The sequence below is a fragment of the Astatotilapia calliptera genome, chromosome 23, assembly GCF_964374335.1.
Source record: "Astatotilapia calliptera chromosome 23, fAstCal68.1, whole genome shotgun sequence".
NCBI classification, from domain to species: Eukaryota; Metazoa; Chordata; class Actinopteri; order Cichliformes; family Cichlidae; genus Astatotilapia; species Astatotilapia calliptera.
This window is the reverse complement of record NC_137443.1, coordinates 48,187,491-48,202,750: the sequence shown is the minus strand read 5'-3', so window position 1 is coordinate 48,202,750 and position 15,260 is coordinate 48,187,491. Positions and strand designations below refer to the sequence as shown.

Here is a 15,260-nt window from a genome sequence, read left to right as displayed (position 1 = left end):
CTGATCAGCAGATGACCTGCTCTACCTCCTGAGCTACAGCCATCACCTGCAGTAGCCAAAGAAAAGAAAAAAACTGAACTGAGCTGAATGCATGTGTTTAGCGCCAGAGTTTGGAGGGCCAGGAGTGACTAAAATATGCCATTAAATAATTAATTAAACGTTTCATTAAATAATTAAAACTGGAATTAATTAATTTAATTAATATTTCAATAAATATTTAAATGCCCATTCATTTTATTTAAAACATGTAATCAATTATTTATGTCTTCATTTCCAATTTTTAAATTAATGACACATTTAATTAACAATTAATTAATTACTACAATATTGACACATTAAATTATTTATTTATTTAAATTTTTAATTATTTATTAACAGATTTAAATCATTATTTAATGGTGTATCTACCCTGACCCTGCGGCTGTCTTCATGAATTTATTTTATCTGTCAGCCTCACCCATCAAAGTCAGGGGGTGGAGTCAACACCATTGCTTTGGCCTGGTGGCCATGTTTTAGTGGGTGTTTCTCAGTGCCAACAATGGACATGTGGAAATAACTGAACTGTACTTTGAAATACCCTGTTTGTATGTCACCAAATATACTTTGAATATTTTTCTAGCCGGGAATGTAGTGTTTTAGTCTTGAAATATCTGGTCGGTTTGTCAAGATTTGTCAAGAAATTGGAATTAATTGATTAAATAAATATTTCAATAATTAAATGCCCCTTCATTTAATTTAAAACATTTAAAAAATTATTTATTTATTTGTTTCACATCTTAATTTTAATTATTGACACATTTAATTAATAATTTATTGGTGTATTTAATTAATTCATTTTGTCACTCCTGGCCCCCCATCCACAGAGTTGAACTCGCGTTATCGCGAGGTTGGTCTTATTTTGAATTCAGGAGCAGGGCTTTGTTTACTTCCGGTGTACACAGAAAGGTTGAAAACGGCTGGTTCTCCAAGAAAAGGTACTCAATATGTTGACAGTGATGGTTTCAGCATTAACCGCGTTATAGGAAATGTGCTTTCGTCACTTTTTGTGTGTGTTTTCAGCGAGCTTTGCTTTTCTGTCCTGTTATACGATCACGACGGTGAGATAAGCATTTGGCCCTAAAGCTGAAGTTTACACAAGTAACAAGCTTGGCGCGTACGCGATGAGGAGTGAAAAAAGGCTTTCTAATGGACACGTGCTTTCATGCGGTCATGTTTGCAGCAGGGCGGAGGGGTCAGACTTCCCTGCCTTCTTGGTTTATTCGTGCTACTCGTATATGTGGCACTAAATTGCAGTAATCACACGGCTGGACTCAACAACGCCACGTGTGACTCATGTCATGTTTGCATGTTTGTGCAGGTGTTAATGATGACGGTCCTGAATCTGTCCTTTGCTGCGTGTGGTTTCCTGGGGATCTATCACTTGGGTGCCATGGAGGCCTTTCTCCGGCATGGGCACAAGCTGCTGGGCTCCCTCGGGGCCTGTGCAGGTGCTTCTGCTGGGGCACTGGTGGCTGCTGTAATGGTCACAGCTCCTGAAAAGTTGGAGGTATCGTGTACAGTCCAGGGGTATGTGGGGTTAGTGAAACCCTCTGGTCTCTGAGCAAAATGGAGACAAACTATTTCTCGCTCCTGATTCTTGCTTCTTCTTTAGTACTGGCAGTTTTTATATGTGTGTGTACGGGACTAAAGACTTTGTCAGGGTGAATGATGCTCAGGGATACTTGCTGTCACACACTTGAAGAACCGTCTGTTTTAGTGATGCACACTGTAACAGCCGATCCTATAAAATAACAACTCAGATGTTAGCGTACTCAGAGTGAGTAATTAGCTGTAAATTCAGGAATCTAGATGAACAACAAGCGATTGAGTGAAATGTTATTTACAAGGCGCACTGTGCTCATATATCCTCTGTTCTCAGTTAGTTTTGCAGATTTCAGACTTTGATTGTATTGAGATAAATCACCAGCTGTGCAGGAAAAATGAATCTGTGAGTGTAGAGCTGAGTGAATGAGCTTTGTTACACTAGTGACTGAATGATATGACTGTGCTTTTGTTTCCTTCTTCCAGCACTGCAAAGACTTCACCTACAGGTTTGCTGACGGTGTGAGACAGCAGCGGTTTGGGGCCGTCACACCAGGATACAACTTTATGCTCACACTCCGGTAACTACTTAGCAGAAGTCTCCTCAACAATCACCGGGCAATGTTACACGATGGAGGTGTTGATGTCTCCCATTGTGGACCTGCAACACGTGTTGCTGTGAATACTGGTTGGTGGTCAATGACCAGCTTAAACACTGAAAACACTGTGGAGATATTTTCCACCTGCTGCAGCGTCATAGCTCTGTGTCACGCAGTGGAAGGTGCACTGAGTTTGTTTAATGCCACAGTAGCAGTGGAATAGACAGATTCATTATCCCCTGAGGTTAACTTGCAGTTACTTTTATGATCCTCATGTTTTGTACCTTACACCATTATCAGGTCAGAAAGCTAAAGCCTTTACCAAACCAGTCAGTCTCTTCAGATTCAGCAGGCATGAAGCACAAGTAGTATCTATGGGTTAACAAGCCTGTTTCAAACATTCCCACAGTTCATACTTCATGTCAGGACTAAACAAACTACGTAACCCTGGAGCACCGTCAGCTGTAGCTGTGCAAAGATGTTTGGTTCTTTCTAAACAAGTCACTGTTTGGCTGAATGGAGCCTGAGCAAGACGTGTTTGGCCCGGGTGCGATCAGGACTTTGTGGAAGAACAAGATTCGACTGAACTCTTAACACGTGCTTTCTGTCAGTGAGCTCGGGACGTTTGTCAGAAAGACTCAGCTGCAGGTCTGTTAATCAGAGTCATAATGGCTTTTTAATTTTCATCTTTTTGTTTTCAGCTTTGTTTGGTTCCAGTTTGCTTGCACTGTGCGGTTTCATGCTTCAGTTTAGTTTTTTAGTTTTAATGCAGTTATTATATTTATATACACTGCCAGTCAGACGTCTGTACACACTTTGTCATTTAATGATTTTTCATTATTTTTACTACTTTCTACATCGTAGATAAACCGAAGACATTCAATATATTTAGATTCCTGACAGTAGCCGCCCTCTGCTGTGTCGACAGCTGCAAACCCTCGGCCTTCTCTCAGTGAGCTTCATGATGTCGTCACCTGACATGGTTTCACCTCACAGCCTGTCAGGGTTCATTGGTGGAGTTTCTTGCCTTCTTAATGACGTTGGCACCATCGGTTGTGCAGCAGTCAGGTTGGTGCACAGCTGACAGCCCTATTTGACAACTGTTAGAGTTCATATTATGACAAGAACCAATCGGAGTAGAGAGAAACAACAGCCCATCATTACTTTAAGAACTGAAGCTCAGTCTGGAAAATTGGTCAAACTTTGAATGTGTCCCCGAGTGCAGTCGCAGAAACCATCAAGACCACGATGAAACTGTCTCACGTCTCAAAGGACAAACACAGTAACTGAAGCTGAAAGCACACAAAGAACGACAAACAGCACCCAGGACTGCAGCACGTCAAAGCTTCTTAGCTGCTGATCTTGGCCTAGTATTCCTAATTCTTCCAGCTTTAGTCTCAGGTGTGTGTATGCTATTAAAACTCATCAAATTATTCATATTTAATGATTTTTCATTTGCTGCTGACCGAGTTTGTGATAGACACAGAAAACAGGTAAAGAGGCAGGGGGCGACCTGCTGCTGGCGGTTAGTTTGTCAGTATCTATGCTTGAAGTGTAAGCTGAGGTGTGAGGAAGGCACACGGCAGCTGAATAAGGCCAGCAGGCTTCGGTCAGTGTAAGTGCTTGATAGCTTGATTAATAATCGCACGTCCCTGTAAAACAGTGTTTACGATGCCCTGTGGAGATGATTCCATTAAAGCTCTGACAAATGAACATCTGCGTGTGGATTTTCCCACAGGGAGGGGATAGAAGAGATTCTCCCCACAGAGGCTCACAGTCTGGCCACTGACCGCCTCTACGTCTCAATAACACACTCAGAAAGTGGCACGAACCACAGCGTGTCGACGTTTACCTCCAGGGAGGAGCTCATAAAGGTTCGCACCCCTCTCTGTAAACACACACAGTCCGTTTCAAACATGGTCATAAATGTTTATGATTGTTTTACAGCCTTGTTTCTCTCCAGTCTTCAGTTTAGTGCTTTTACTACTATAAATGACTCCGTGCTGTGTATGAGCTGTTACCTGACTGCACGCGCCTCGTGACCAAAATGTTGAGCGACGAGCTGCCGAACCAAGTGTTTTTGCCGGATAACTGTCCCCCTCTTGTACCTGTCCAGGTCCTGTTAGCCAGCTGCTTTGTCCCAGTCTATGCTGGACTCAAACCAGTAGAGCTCAGAGGAAAGGTAAGGGTTTATGCCGGTGTCAGAACAAAATCAATGGGTTCATGATGTTCCGCAGGAACGAGCGACAGCTTGCTAGACTGATAAATCGAATGCTTTGCTGACTTCAGAGTGTTCGGTGCTAGAAAATGTTAAACATACAAAAGTAGATTATTGAGTGTGAGGAATGCTTGAATACATGTCAACTCTACTCTTTACTGGTAAAGACAACAGCCAGATATCACAGTCCAGGGTTAAAATGAGCTTTAACATGTGGGCATGAAAGAGGTTCTGAATAATACCTGAGGTTAGGGCTGCTCGATTATGGCAAAAATGATAATCACGATTATTTTCACTGAAATTGAGATCGCGATTATTTGACGATATTTATTTAACCCTTTACCATAGAACCAAGTCCGCCAGAGCTTATATTATTTTTTTACATGCTGTAGTGCCATTTGTGGGAGCATTTCAAGTTGCTATACAACTGTTATAGCCCATATTTTAATAATATGTATGCATTAAGTCCATAGTAACTACATTAATTGCAAAAAAGTGCAATAAACTACAAAAAAATTGAAAATCGTTTTTGTTTTTTGTTTTTTACATATATTTCTACTTGGAGAAATTTAAGAGGTTTATCCCTCAAAACTTTAAATACAAAAAAGTAGCAAAAATAGTTTACAACAACAGGAAACTTATTTTGAGTGTCTTCATAGTTTTATTTTGGAGATACAGCAATTTTTATATACTGCAGGAAAAACAAAAAAACAATCCTATGATGCAAATTTGCAAAGAAAACAGCACGTGCATCAAAATAAACTATTTCCAGCAGTGCAATTCGAGTTCTAAGCATCCCAGCAACTATTCAGAAAAGTCAAACATGACCAGTATAGGCTTTTAAGGCCTACAAGTAAAAAACTACAATTTCCGCGAAAATGACGTCACTTCCGGTTTCGGCCAGGAAATGGCGGACATGCGACAGTTCGCGCTGACGTCTGTTTCACTGTGGGAAGTGTTACGAACAGCTGATCGGCAAAGCGTGTTTCTGGAATATTATGTTTTTGTTCCTGCAAGAGCTTTTTATGCAGTTTTTGCAAAGCTTTATGTGGAAGGAAACCGTGACAGAGGACAAGCTGATGGCATCAGATGTAAGTACAACTCCTCTGGTTTCATATGCAAAACAAATTATTGCGCTAGCTTACACGGTTCAGGTTCTACAGGGATTTAAAAATAGTTACACAACACGGAGCGTGCTGCTCTGACCGGCTTTAAAGGGTTAACAATGACTTTAAAAAATAATATAACATAGTGTGCAACACCACTGAAGTTTTTTTACCTCTCTTTTCAACCAACAGCAGTCACTCTCCTCTCCAAATAACTTCTGCTTAGCTTTCCGAGCTTCCCTCGGGTCCTCTTAATCAGCGGTCTCCAACCTTTTTTGCGCCACGGACGGTTTATGCAATATTTTCATGGACCGGCCTTTAAGGTGTCGCGGATAAATGAGGGAGGGGCTAATAATCGGCTCAGTCATTTTTAATGATCGTTGAAAGCCCAGATCGTAATCGTGATTAAAATTCGATTAATTGAGCAGCCCTACCTGAGGTTTTGTTACAACGAGCCAAAATGCCTGGTAAAGAAGATATTTGAATGTGTCTTGAGCCACTTTTACACATGAATTGTGGACGACGATGCATCATCTGAAGTTAATAGAGGCCTTTCCTTCAAATAGCACATAACAGGTCCTCTTCAGATGTGCTCTTACTGCTGGAAACCAGTGGAAACCCTGTTCCTTTGGTTCAGGTGAGGGTACACGCCACACCCACTCGCTGTAAATCCACGAGGCCTGTGCTGTTCTCACGTGGATGTAACCTGACATCACGTGGAAGTCATAGAGCGGACCGCTTTCTCTGCTCCGGCTGCTTCGTGCACTAGATTTGAACGTGTCCGTGCTGGTTGGGTTGTAGGAAAGTTCAGGTTTGCAGGGCTTGTCTACAAAGTATTTAATGACAGGATTATTTATGCAGCTGTAGCTCAGGATGTCAAGCAGGTCATCTGCTAATCAGAAGGTTGGTGGTTCCACCCTGGCTGCTTTTCTCTCCAGGCCATCCATCAGAGTGTGAACGTCAGATAAAACACACCAGCTTCCCTGTCCTGTTAGCATGTTTGTGATTGTCTGAAAGTCTAAACAGCTTTCTTTGCTCTAAACCTTTTTGTAGCTGTTGTGTGACCAGAAGGCTCTTTGTTTCCTGTAGAAATGGATTGATGGAGGATTCACTGACAGCCTGCCGATCCTGCCTGTGGGACGAACCATCACGGTGTCACCCTTTGCTGGACGGCAGGATGTGTGTCCGATCCACAGGGGGCGGTTCAAAACTCAACTCAGCTTGGCCAACATGAACATAATGGTGAGAACCGGAGCATCTGATTGGTCTGTAAGGAGAAACCTGGATTCCCAGATTATTCTCCACCTTCAGCTTTTTACCATAACTGAGCAGCGTGTACGGCTAATAGTGCTAAAGATATGTGCCAGGCAACAAAGCTTTCTCACTCTGTGAACTTCCTGTCAGTGCACGTGGAGCACACCACCACCACCACCCAGTGCTCCAACCTGCTGGTTGTATTCAGCTTCTTCAGCAGCTTCAAATTTCCGGAGAGTCCGAAACCAAAGTGCTGCAGTTATGAAACAGAGTCATGTTCAGATATGTGGAGGGTGCGTTCAGACAGAACTGACCGGTGTCCTTCACACGGTCACAGTTCAGATATTAGTCTTTGACATTACGCTAATAATAAAGGTAAAGAGTTCTGTAATCTTAGATGTGCTGCCAGAACCATAAATCTTTTGATCTCGTTAGAAGATGAAGTCGAGCTGTAGATGTTATTTGACCTGATCCAGCTCACAGCACAAAGTGCAGCACGTCCAGCCGTGAATGGCTGCGTGTGCGTGCAGAAGGACGTGTTTCTGTCACTTTGTTGATGTGAACGCAGTCTTTCCGTTGGCTTCCTCAGCTTTCCGTGGAGAACCTCAAACGTCTGAATCAGGCTCTGTTCCCTCCGTCCGCCGGCGCCATGCGTTCGTTATGTGAAGAAGGTTTCACGGACGCCGTGAGGTTCTTAAAGAGAGAGGGCTGGATGGGCTGAGCGTCACACATGGACAAATGGAGCGTGTGAAGCCTGGAGTGTCGTTTACCAAGAAGGAATAAACATTTTCTGTATTTATACGTACTTCCTGGGTGATTTTACTCACCCAGGAAACAGACACATGCTAGAAAAGTAACTGCACCGATGTTTGCATGCAGTGATGTTGAAGTGATTCAGCCTTTGACTTGGTGCATGTTTGGAAAGATGGTACATTGTGGGCTTCACTCAGATTACTTTGATCACACAGGCGTCCTCTCTGTGACAGCATGTGAACCTGGACTTTTATCATAGTTTCTTTTCTTTTGACTTGAAGCAAAGTGAAAAATATCGGATATCCGTGACCCGCCTCACAGAAAGGTTTGTGCCGCCCTCGTGGATGCCGGCGGCTCCCCCAGGACACGAGGCAGCACGAGTCTTTGAAGGGTTGGATGTTTGTGCAGGTTTGACTGCTGCTGGGTCACCGTTTGATTTCCTTCAGGAGCGACTTGGCGTGTGCGAGAGCTGCTCTGCACTCAGCCAGGCGAGGCAGCAGTTACACACATGCAGCAGACTGCAGAGGACGGGCTGGGATCAGGATATTCCAGGAACCCTCAGTGGCATTTCCATCTTTTCTATACAGTCTTTTTGGTGAACAGCAGTGTGAAGGCTGCGATGGGGCTGTCGGTGCTGCTGATCTTTAAAACCAGGAACTCCATGTGTTCTGTTTTTTGATGTCCTTTAAATGATGTTTGTTGTAAAATGAGTGATTTGAACGAGTAAACAAAGGAATGTCAAATAATAATGTTCTTGTCGTCGCTGTCATTATTCTCTCAGACCCGAGCCGGCTGTTGGGATGTCTTCGCTCCCTTATCGTCTCTTATGTAGCACGTCTGTGCTGACATGATGCCGTATGAAATCCATCATAGATACTGTGCATACTGACGAAAGTGACAGGGAGCGCCGCAGCTTCATTTTAGGCTCAAGACGTGCAGAAGTCCACCCAGGGATGTGCATCATGAACAGTCCTGAGTAGTACAGAACCTGAATGTTGTATCGTAGTCAGTTAAACATTATTAGTAACAGAGATCTGTGAAGATCTGCTGCAAACACAGAGGTCATCCTACTGTCTGCTGTCATCAGTCAACTTTTATTCTTACCTTTAACAACAAAGTCTTCAACACTAATGTCAACAGACAAACATGACCTGAGTCACCAGGGGCCCGTTCTTCGTACCTCGCTAAGTAAGTTAGCCGGATTTGACTGTTGACGATTTCGCGTGATCCTGGATCGTTCGGTTCTTCGAAGCCCATCCGGGACTTGCTGTCATAGCAACAGAGCCGTAAGCGTAAACCTGCTCGGGAGCAGGTTTACTTTATGTAAACAGGATTAGATCGCGGCCACTCAGGTATTTCCGCTTCATGTATACGAAAGCAACAGCGATATTTTACCACTGTTGTACCATAAATAAATAACATCAATGTAACTAAAGATAATGCAGCACTTGATCCTTTTATTGATGTCACACAGATACATACAGGTCATTCCCTAAAAAAGGGAAATGTACTATTAACATTCTATTACATGTATGTGATTATTACAGATGTAATTCAGATTTCAGAGTAGCAATTGCAATTTACTTCGTGTAATCAAGATGGGAGACCACGGCTATAAAAGCGAAGGTGGATTTGGGAAGCCTGTCGCAGCCATGTCCTGTCCGTATAAGCGAGCCACCCATTGCGGAAGGTGCAAGATTGATAAGGAGAGTCCTCAGAATCCAGCGTATATTGCGGGACAGACAGGATCCTTTAGCTCAGCGCGACAGTGTGCTCATAGAGAGATATCGATTTTCCCGTGAGGGTATTATTTACTTAACCAACTTGTTGACGAGGGGGTGCAGGACCACCACCTGTCTTTTTTTGCGCTGCCCCTTTTCTTGGTTGCTGTTATAAACAAACAAACAGATTATTTCAGGGTCTCTGTCCAAGAGACGAAAAGCAATATAAGTGATAAATATTACCATTCTGTAGAATATTCTTATATTTCACTTTTACTTGTTCCCATGTTCTAGTGGGTCCTGTTGTGGCTCTAATGTGAAAGGGGATATAATATAACATAATGTAATATAATATAATGTAATATAATATTGGATAATATAGTGTGATATGATAAATCTACCCTACCACCTACTGGTGTTGGCCAGAGGGGCCGATGGCGCGATATGGCAGCCTGGCTTCTGTCAGTCTGCCCCAGGGCAGCTGTGACAGCTACCAGTGTGTGAATGTGAGAGTGACTGAATAGTGGAATTGTAAAACGCTTTGGGTGCCTTGAAGAGCGCTATATAGATCCACTCCATTATTATTGTTATTATTAAATTACTTACAAGTTTAATTTGTCAGCAACTTTCTGCCAGCCTAAAATCCCTAAACCTAAACTCCTAAAATCCCTCACTCAAGAGTTCTTGCTCTGCTGCCGAAGAATACCGAGCGCGCTCCTTCGACATTTTCGCCGACCAATCAAAGGGTTGCCGATCAATGTTTCTACTATCGATGCGTAGCCCCTGTTGGGCCACCCAGTGATCTCACATTACTTCATCCAGCTATACTAATCGTCGACAACAGGTGTGTTCGGGGAACCGGAATAGCGAGCTCAGAGTTAGCGCGATGATTTGATCTTGGATGTAGTAAGCGACGTACGAAGAACGGGCCCCAGGACAGGCTTGAGTTTGTGTTTGAGTTCTTACTGAAACGATTCAGGAGTGTTTTGCATTTTAAACTTGTAACATCTAAATTTGATTTCGACACACACACACACACACACACGTATCCCACTTGTGCGTATTGTGTTATTATGTAAGCTCACCTGCTGCTTGTGGTAATAAGGCTCATTTAAAGCTTCCGCCTGCGGCAAAGAAACCCCAGCTTGTGTTTTTCTCCCTAATGTTGAGTCTCGTAATGAACTACAGTAGGGGACTGCTGTGTGGACGGAGGCCAGCTGAAGGAGCTCATTTGTTAGTGTAATTATTCAGCTGCTGACTTCAGTGTATGGGACTGAAAAGCTGTTGTTCACACCTGCAATGTGTTATTTGTGTGATAAGCCGTTCAGATCCACTGGAAAGCAGAGAATGCTTTTCAGCTCCTGGAAGTTTTTCATCTGCGAGCTGCACTGTCCTCTGGTCCTAAACGAATGCAGTGGAAACTGATTCTACAAAGGCCCAAAGAGGATGGAGGTCTAGTATTTATGCAATCCAGGAACATCCGTGCCCTTTGTGCTGTTCTGTCCACAGTTATTTGGGGAAATGGGATTCTGGGCTGTAACCACAATACTGCAGTAGAAGCTCCCGCTGAGCCCCGGGGCTGCTGGGAGATCCAGTCGGCAGATATGATTGGTACCTTTGCACAGGCTAATAAACAACTCCACAAGCTGCAAAGATTTCTTTGTTACCCTCGCCTGCACGCTGAAGAAATAAGCAAAACATAACGGCTATTTCCTGATTGTTTTCTACACTGTACTGTCTGAGCATGAAGGAGCGTGACACGCATTAAAGTATATGGCCTAAACTGAGGGCGAATCAGGACGCGTGATATCCCACCCTGTGTTCTCAACAGACGAGCTCTGATGTGACTTACGGTCTGCAGTCCTCATCATAGTCAGCCTGTCCACGTTCCCTCAAAGCAAAGAGCTCACTGCTGAAACACACCAGGCTACAGGTCTGTTAGCGATGCTGAGGGTTGGTTTTATTTTTTTTTTGCAGGCACATTCAGACAGTGTATCCAACTACAACAGGGCTGTCGAACTCCAGGCCTCGAGGGCCGGTGTCCTGCAGGTTTTAGGTGTCACCCTGGGTCAGCACACCTTGACCAAATGATTAGTTCATTACCAGGCCTCTGGAGAACTTCAGGACATGATGAGGAGGTCATTTAACCATTTGAATCAGCTGTGTTGGATAAAGGACCCGTCTAAAACCTGCAGGGCACCAGCCCTCGAGGCCTGGAGTGTGGCCAGGGGTGTCACACTCCAGGCCTCGAGGGCTGGGTACTTCAGACCCAGCAACACACTCAGACAATAACTAGAACTGAAGAAGCTTCTCGGATGAGAGGTGAAACGTCTTCAAGCAACTTAAAGAAGTCCAGACGCTTTTCTTTGCACGCTGTGGGCAGGTTTTATGCCTGAAACACACTGAACACATTTACAGGTCACGTGCCCCGATGCTCAGCCCCAGACTAAGCTTTCATTGGTTGTTTGTTCACACGCTCACATTCTGTGCAGTTTAGGCTGATTTCTTTGGATATTGATGAGTTCAAATTAACTTTTTTCCTCAGCTCTGAGGAATGAATAGATACTGCTGTTCTCTGATCTCTCAGTCCACTACCACCAGTGCCAGATATGATCACAGAGGTCCTGCGACTGTCATCAGCCACAGACGCACTGTTCATGGAGCTTTTCAGAGAAGTCAGGCTTGAACCTGTTACGGTGCTGCACAAGATGATGTTTTTCAGCCGTACATCTAAATGTGGTTCCAATAAGTTTATTTGAATTTCGAGCTCCAGTGACTGAACCTGAACTGGAACACACAGACACAATAACTGATGGTTAAAAAGATGCTAGGGCAGGTCCTGACTTAAACATGGGGTGGTGGGGTATGGAAAAGGGCTCAGATAAGACTGGCTGCAGGGGCCCGGGAGCCCCGCCCCTCCCTGAGCATAGTTCTGCTGCAGGTTACTTCCTGTTAAAAGGGTGTTTTTCCTTCCCACTATTGTAGAGTGCTTGCTCACAAGACATTTATAGTTTTCACTGTAATTATAAAGCACCACTGACACCATCAGTGAACTGGTGCTATAGATGAGTCTTCTCTGGGAAAATAACCCAAACGGCAGCAACATGGCTCTCTTCCTGGTGCTGCTGAAGGTTGTCACTGTCCCCCTGGCTGAGGTCAGCGTTATCTTGGATTCCAAAAGGTTTCATGCCATCCCACAGAGGTTGATTATCTTGTTAACAATTTCACTTCTTTACTGCATACGAATCTGCTCCTCTGAAAAAGAAATTCTCACATCAGAGGTATAACTTTCAAACACTCACCTGAAAGCAGATGACTCGTAAGCTGGAGAGTCACAAATTTAGAGGATCATCATTTAGCCTGGAGAAATAGTTTGCTGCTTTATAAGAAAGCCCTCCACAAAGCCAGAACATCTTACTATTCATCACTGATTGAAGAAAATAAGAACAACCCCAGGTTTCTCTTCAGCTCTGTAGCCAGGCTGACAAACAGTCAGAGCTCTTTTGAGCCAACCATCCCTTTAACGTTAACTAGTAATGACTTCATGAACTTCTTCACAAATAACATTTTTATCATTAGAGAAAAAATTACCAATAATCATCCCACAGATGTAATATTATCTACAGCTACTCTTAGTACCATTGATGTTAAGTTAGACTCTTTTTCTCCAATTGATCTTTCTGAGTTAACTTCAATAATTACTTCCTCCAAACCATCAACATGTCTTTTAGACCCCATTCCTACAAAACTGCTCAAAGAAGTCCTGCCATTAATTAATGCTTCGATCTTAAATATGATCAACCTATCTCTAATAATCAGCTATGTACCACAGGCCTTCAAGCTAGCTGTAGTTAAACCTTTACTCAAAAAGCATCTCTAGACCCAGCAGTCTTAGCTAATTATAGGCCAATCTCCAACCTTCCTTTATATCAAACATCCTTGAAAGAGTAGTTGTCAAACAGCTAACAGATCATCTGCAGAGGTTTATTTGAAGAGTTTCAGTCAGGTTTCAGAGCTCATCACAGCACAGAAACAGCTTTAGTGAAGGTTACAAATGATCTTCTTATGGCCTCTGACAGTGGACTCATCTCTGTGCTTGTCCTGCTAGACCTCAGTGCAGCGTTCGATACTGTCGACCATAATATCCTATTAGAGCGATTAGAACATGCTGTAGGTATTACAGGTACTGCACTGCAGTGGTTTGTATCATATCTATCTAATAGACTCCAGTTTGTGCATGTAAATGGAGAGTCCTCTTTACACACTGAGGTTAATTATGGAGTTCCACAGGGTTCAGTGCTAGGACCAATTCTGTTTACATTATACATGCTTCCCTTAGGCAGCATCATTAGAAGACATAGCATACATTTACACTGCTATGCAGATGACACCCAGCTCTATCTGTCCATGAAGCCAGATAACACACACCAATGAGTTAAACTGCAGGAATGTCTTAAAGACATAAAGACCTGGATGGCCGCTAACTTTCTGCTTCTTCATTCAGATCAAACTGAGGTTATTGTACTCGGCCCTGAAAAGCCTAGAAATATGGTATCTAAGCAGATTCTTACTCTGGATGGCATTACCTTGGCCTCCAGTAACACTATGAGGAACCTTGGAGTCATTTTTGACCAGGACATGTCCTTCAACGCACATATTAAACAAATATGTAAGACTGCTTTCTTCCATTTGTGCAACATCTCTAAAGTTAGAAATATCCTGTCTCAGAGTGACGCTGAAAAACTAGTTCATGCATTTATTACTTCCAGGCTGGACGACTGTAATTCATTATTATCAGGAAGTCCTAAAAACTCACTGAAAAGCCTTCAGCTAATCCAAAATGCTGCAGCAAGAGTCCTGACAGGGACTAGAAAGAGAGAGCAGATTTCTCCTGTTTTGGCTTCCTGTTAAATCCAGAATTCAAAATCCTGCTCCTCACATACAAGGTCTTAAATAATTAGAATCAGAATCCTTTATTGATCCCTGGGGGAAATTATTTTTTGTTACAGTGCTCCATTTTAAACCAACAGAGGTAAAGAAAATCAGGCTTGGTTGAACTAGTTACCTTTAAATCAGGCCCCATCTGATCTTAATGACCTTGTAGTACCATATCACCCTATCAGAGCACTTCGCTCTCGCTCTGCAGGCCTACTTGTTGTTCCTAGAGTATTTAAAAGTAGAATGGGAGGCAGAGCCTTCAGTTTTCAGGCCCCTCTTCTGTGGAACCAGCTTCCAGTTTGGATTCAGGAGACAGACACTATCTCTACTTTCAAGATTAGGCTTCAAACTTTCCTTTTTGCTAAAGCATATAGTTAGGGCTGGACCAGGTGACCCTGAATCCTCCCTTAGTTATGCTGCAATAGACGTAGGCTGCCGGGGGATTCCCATGATGCACTGGGAGTTTCTACTTCAGTCACAGTTGACATCATGTTCATACTCTGCATTCAATTATTAGTTATTATTAACCTCTGTCTCTCTTCCACAGCATGTCTTTATCCTGTCTTCCTTCTCTCACCCCAACCAATCACAGCAGATGGCCCCGCCCCTCCCTGAGCCTGGTTCTTTCTTCCTGTAAAAAGGGAGTTTTTCCTTCTCACTGTCACCAAAGTGCTGCTCATAGGGGGTCATCTGATTGTTGGGGTTTTGTTCGGTTTCGTTTGTGTTATTGTAGGGTCGACCTTACAGTATAAAGCGTCTTGAGGCAAATGTTGTTGTGATTTGGTGCTGTATAAATAAAACTGAATTGAACTGTATACAAACATGTCAGACCACACTACACTTTTGAAATCTAGCTGACGTTGTGTTTACAGTCCAAACTGTTGCTCAGCTCACAGATGGTCACCATATTCTCTGGAAACTAGTTCAACCAAGCCTGATTTTCTTTACCTCAGCTGCCTCAACAAAACCAGAAAATCAGTATCAGATCGTGGGTATCACAACATTTGTTAATCATTCATGACCCCCCCTTTGCAGCTCGTACTGTATCTCTTAGACTTGTATAAGACGATTCTCTGAACTTGTATTGAGG

General features: G+C 43.2%; 1 protein-coding gene across 7 annotated transcripts; it reads left to right on the top strand.

Annotated features, from left to right (window-relative positions):
• The first annotated feature begins 840 nt into the window (after positions 1–840).
• pnpla4 (patatin-like phospholipase domain containing 4) lies at positions 841–8,260 on the top strand. Of its 7 annotated transcripts, XM_080297003.1 has the most exons (8): positions 841–974; positions 1,358–1,546; positions 2,068–2,162; positions 3,919–4,054; positions 4,297–4,362; positions 6,071–6,141; positions 6,594–6,746; positions 7,348–8,260. In XM_080297003.1, exons 2-7 carry the CDS (start codon positions 1,364–1,366, stop codon positions 6,736–6,738), a joined length of 696 nt encoding a protein of 231 aa, XP_080153129.1. In that variant the 5' UTR covers positions 841–974; positions 1,358–1,363; the 3' UTR covers positions 6,739–6,746; positions 7,348–8,260. The 7 variants fall into 7 exon arrangements, with proteins under 7 accessions (XP_080153129.1, XP_026015287.2, XP_026015288.2 ...); XM_026159503.2 differs by lacking the exon at positions 6,071–6,141 and having other exon boundaries at positions 842–974; XM_026159502.2 differs by lacking the exon at positions 6,071–6,141 and having other exon boundaries at positions 6,594–8,260.
• Positions 8,261–15,260: the final 7,000 nt, after the last annotated feature.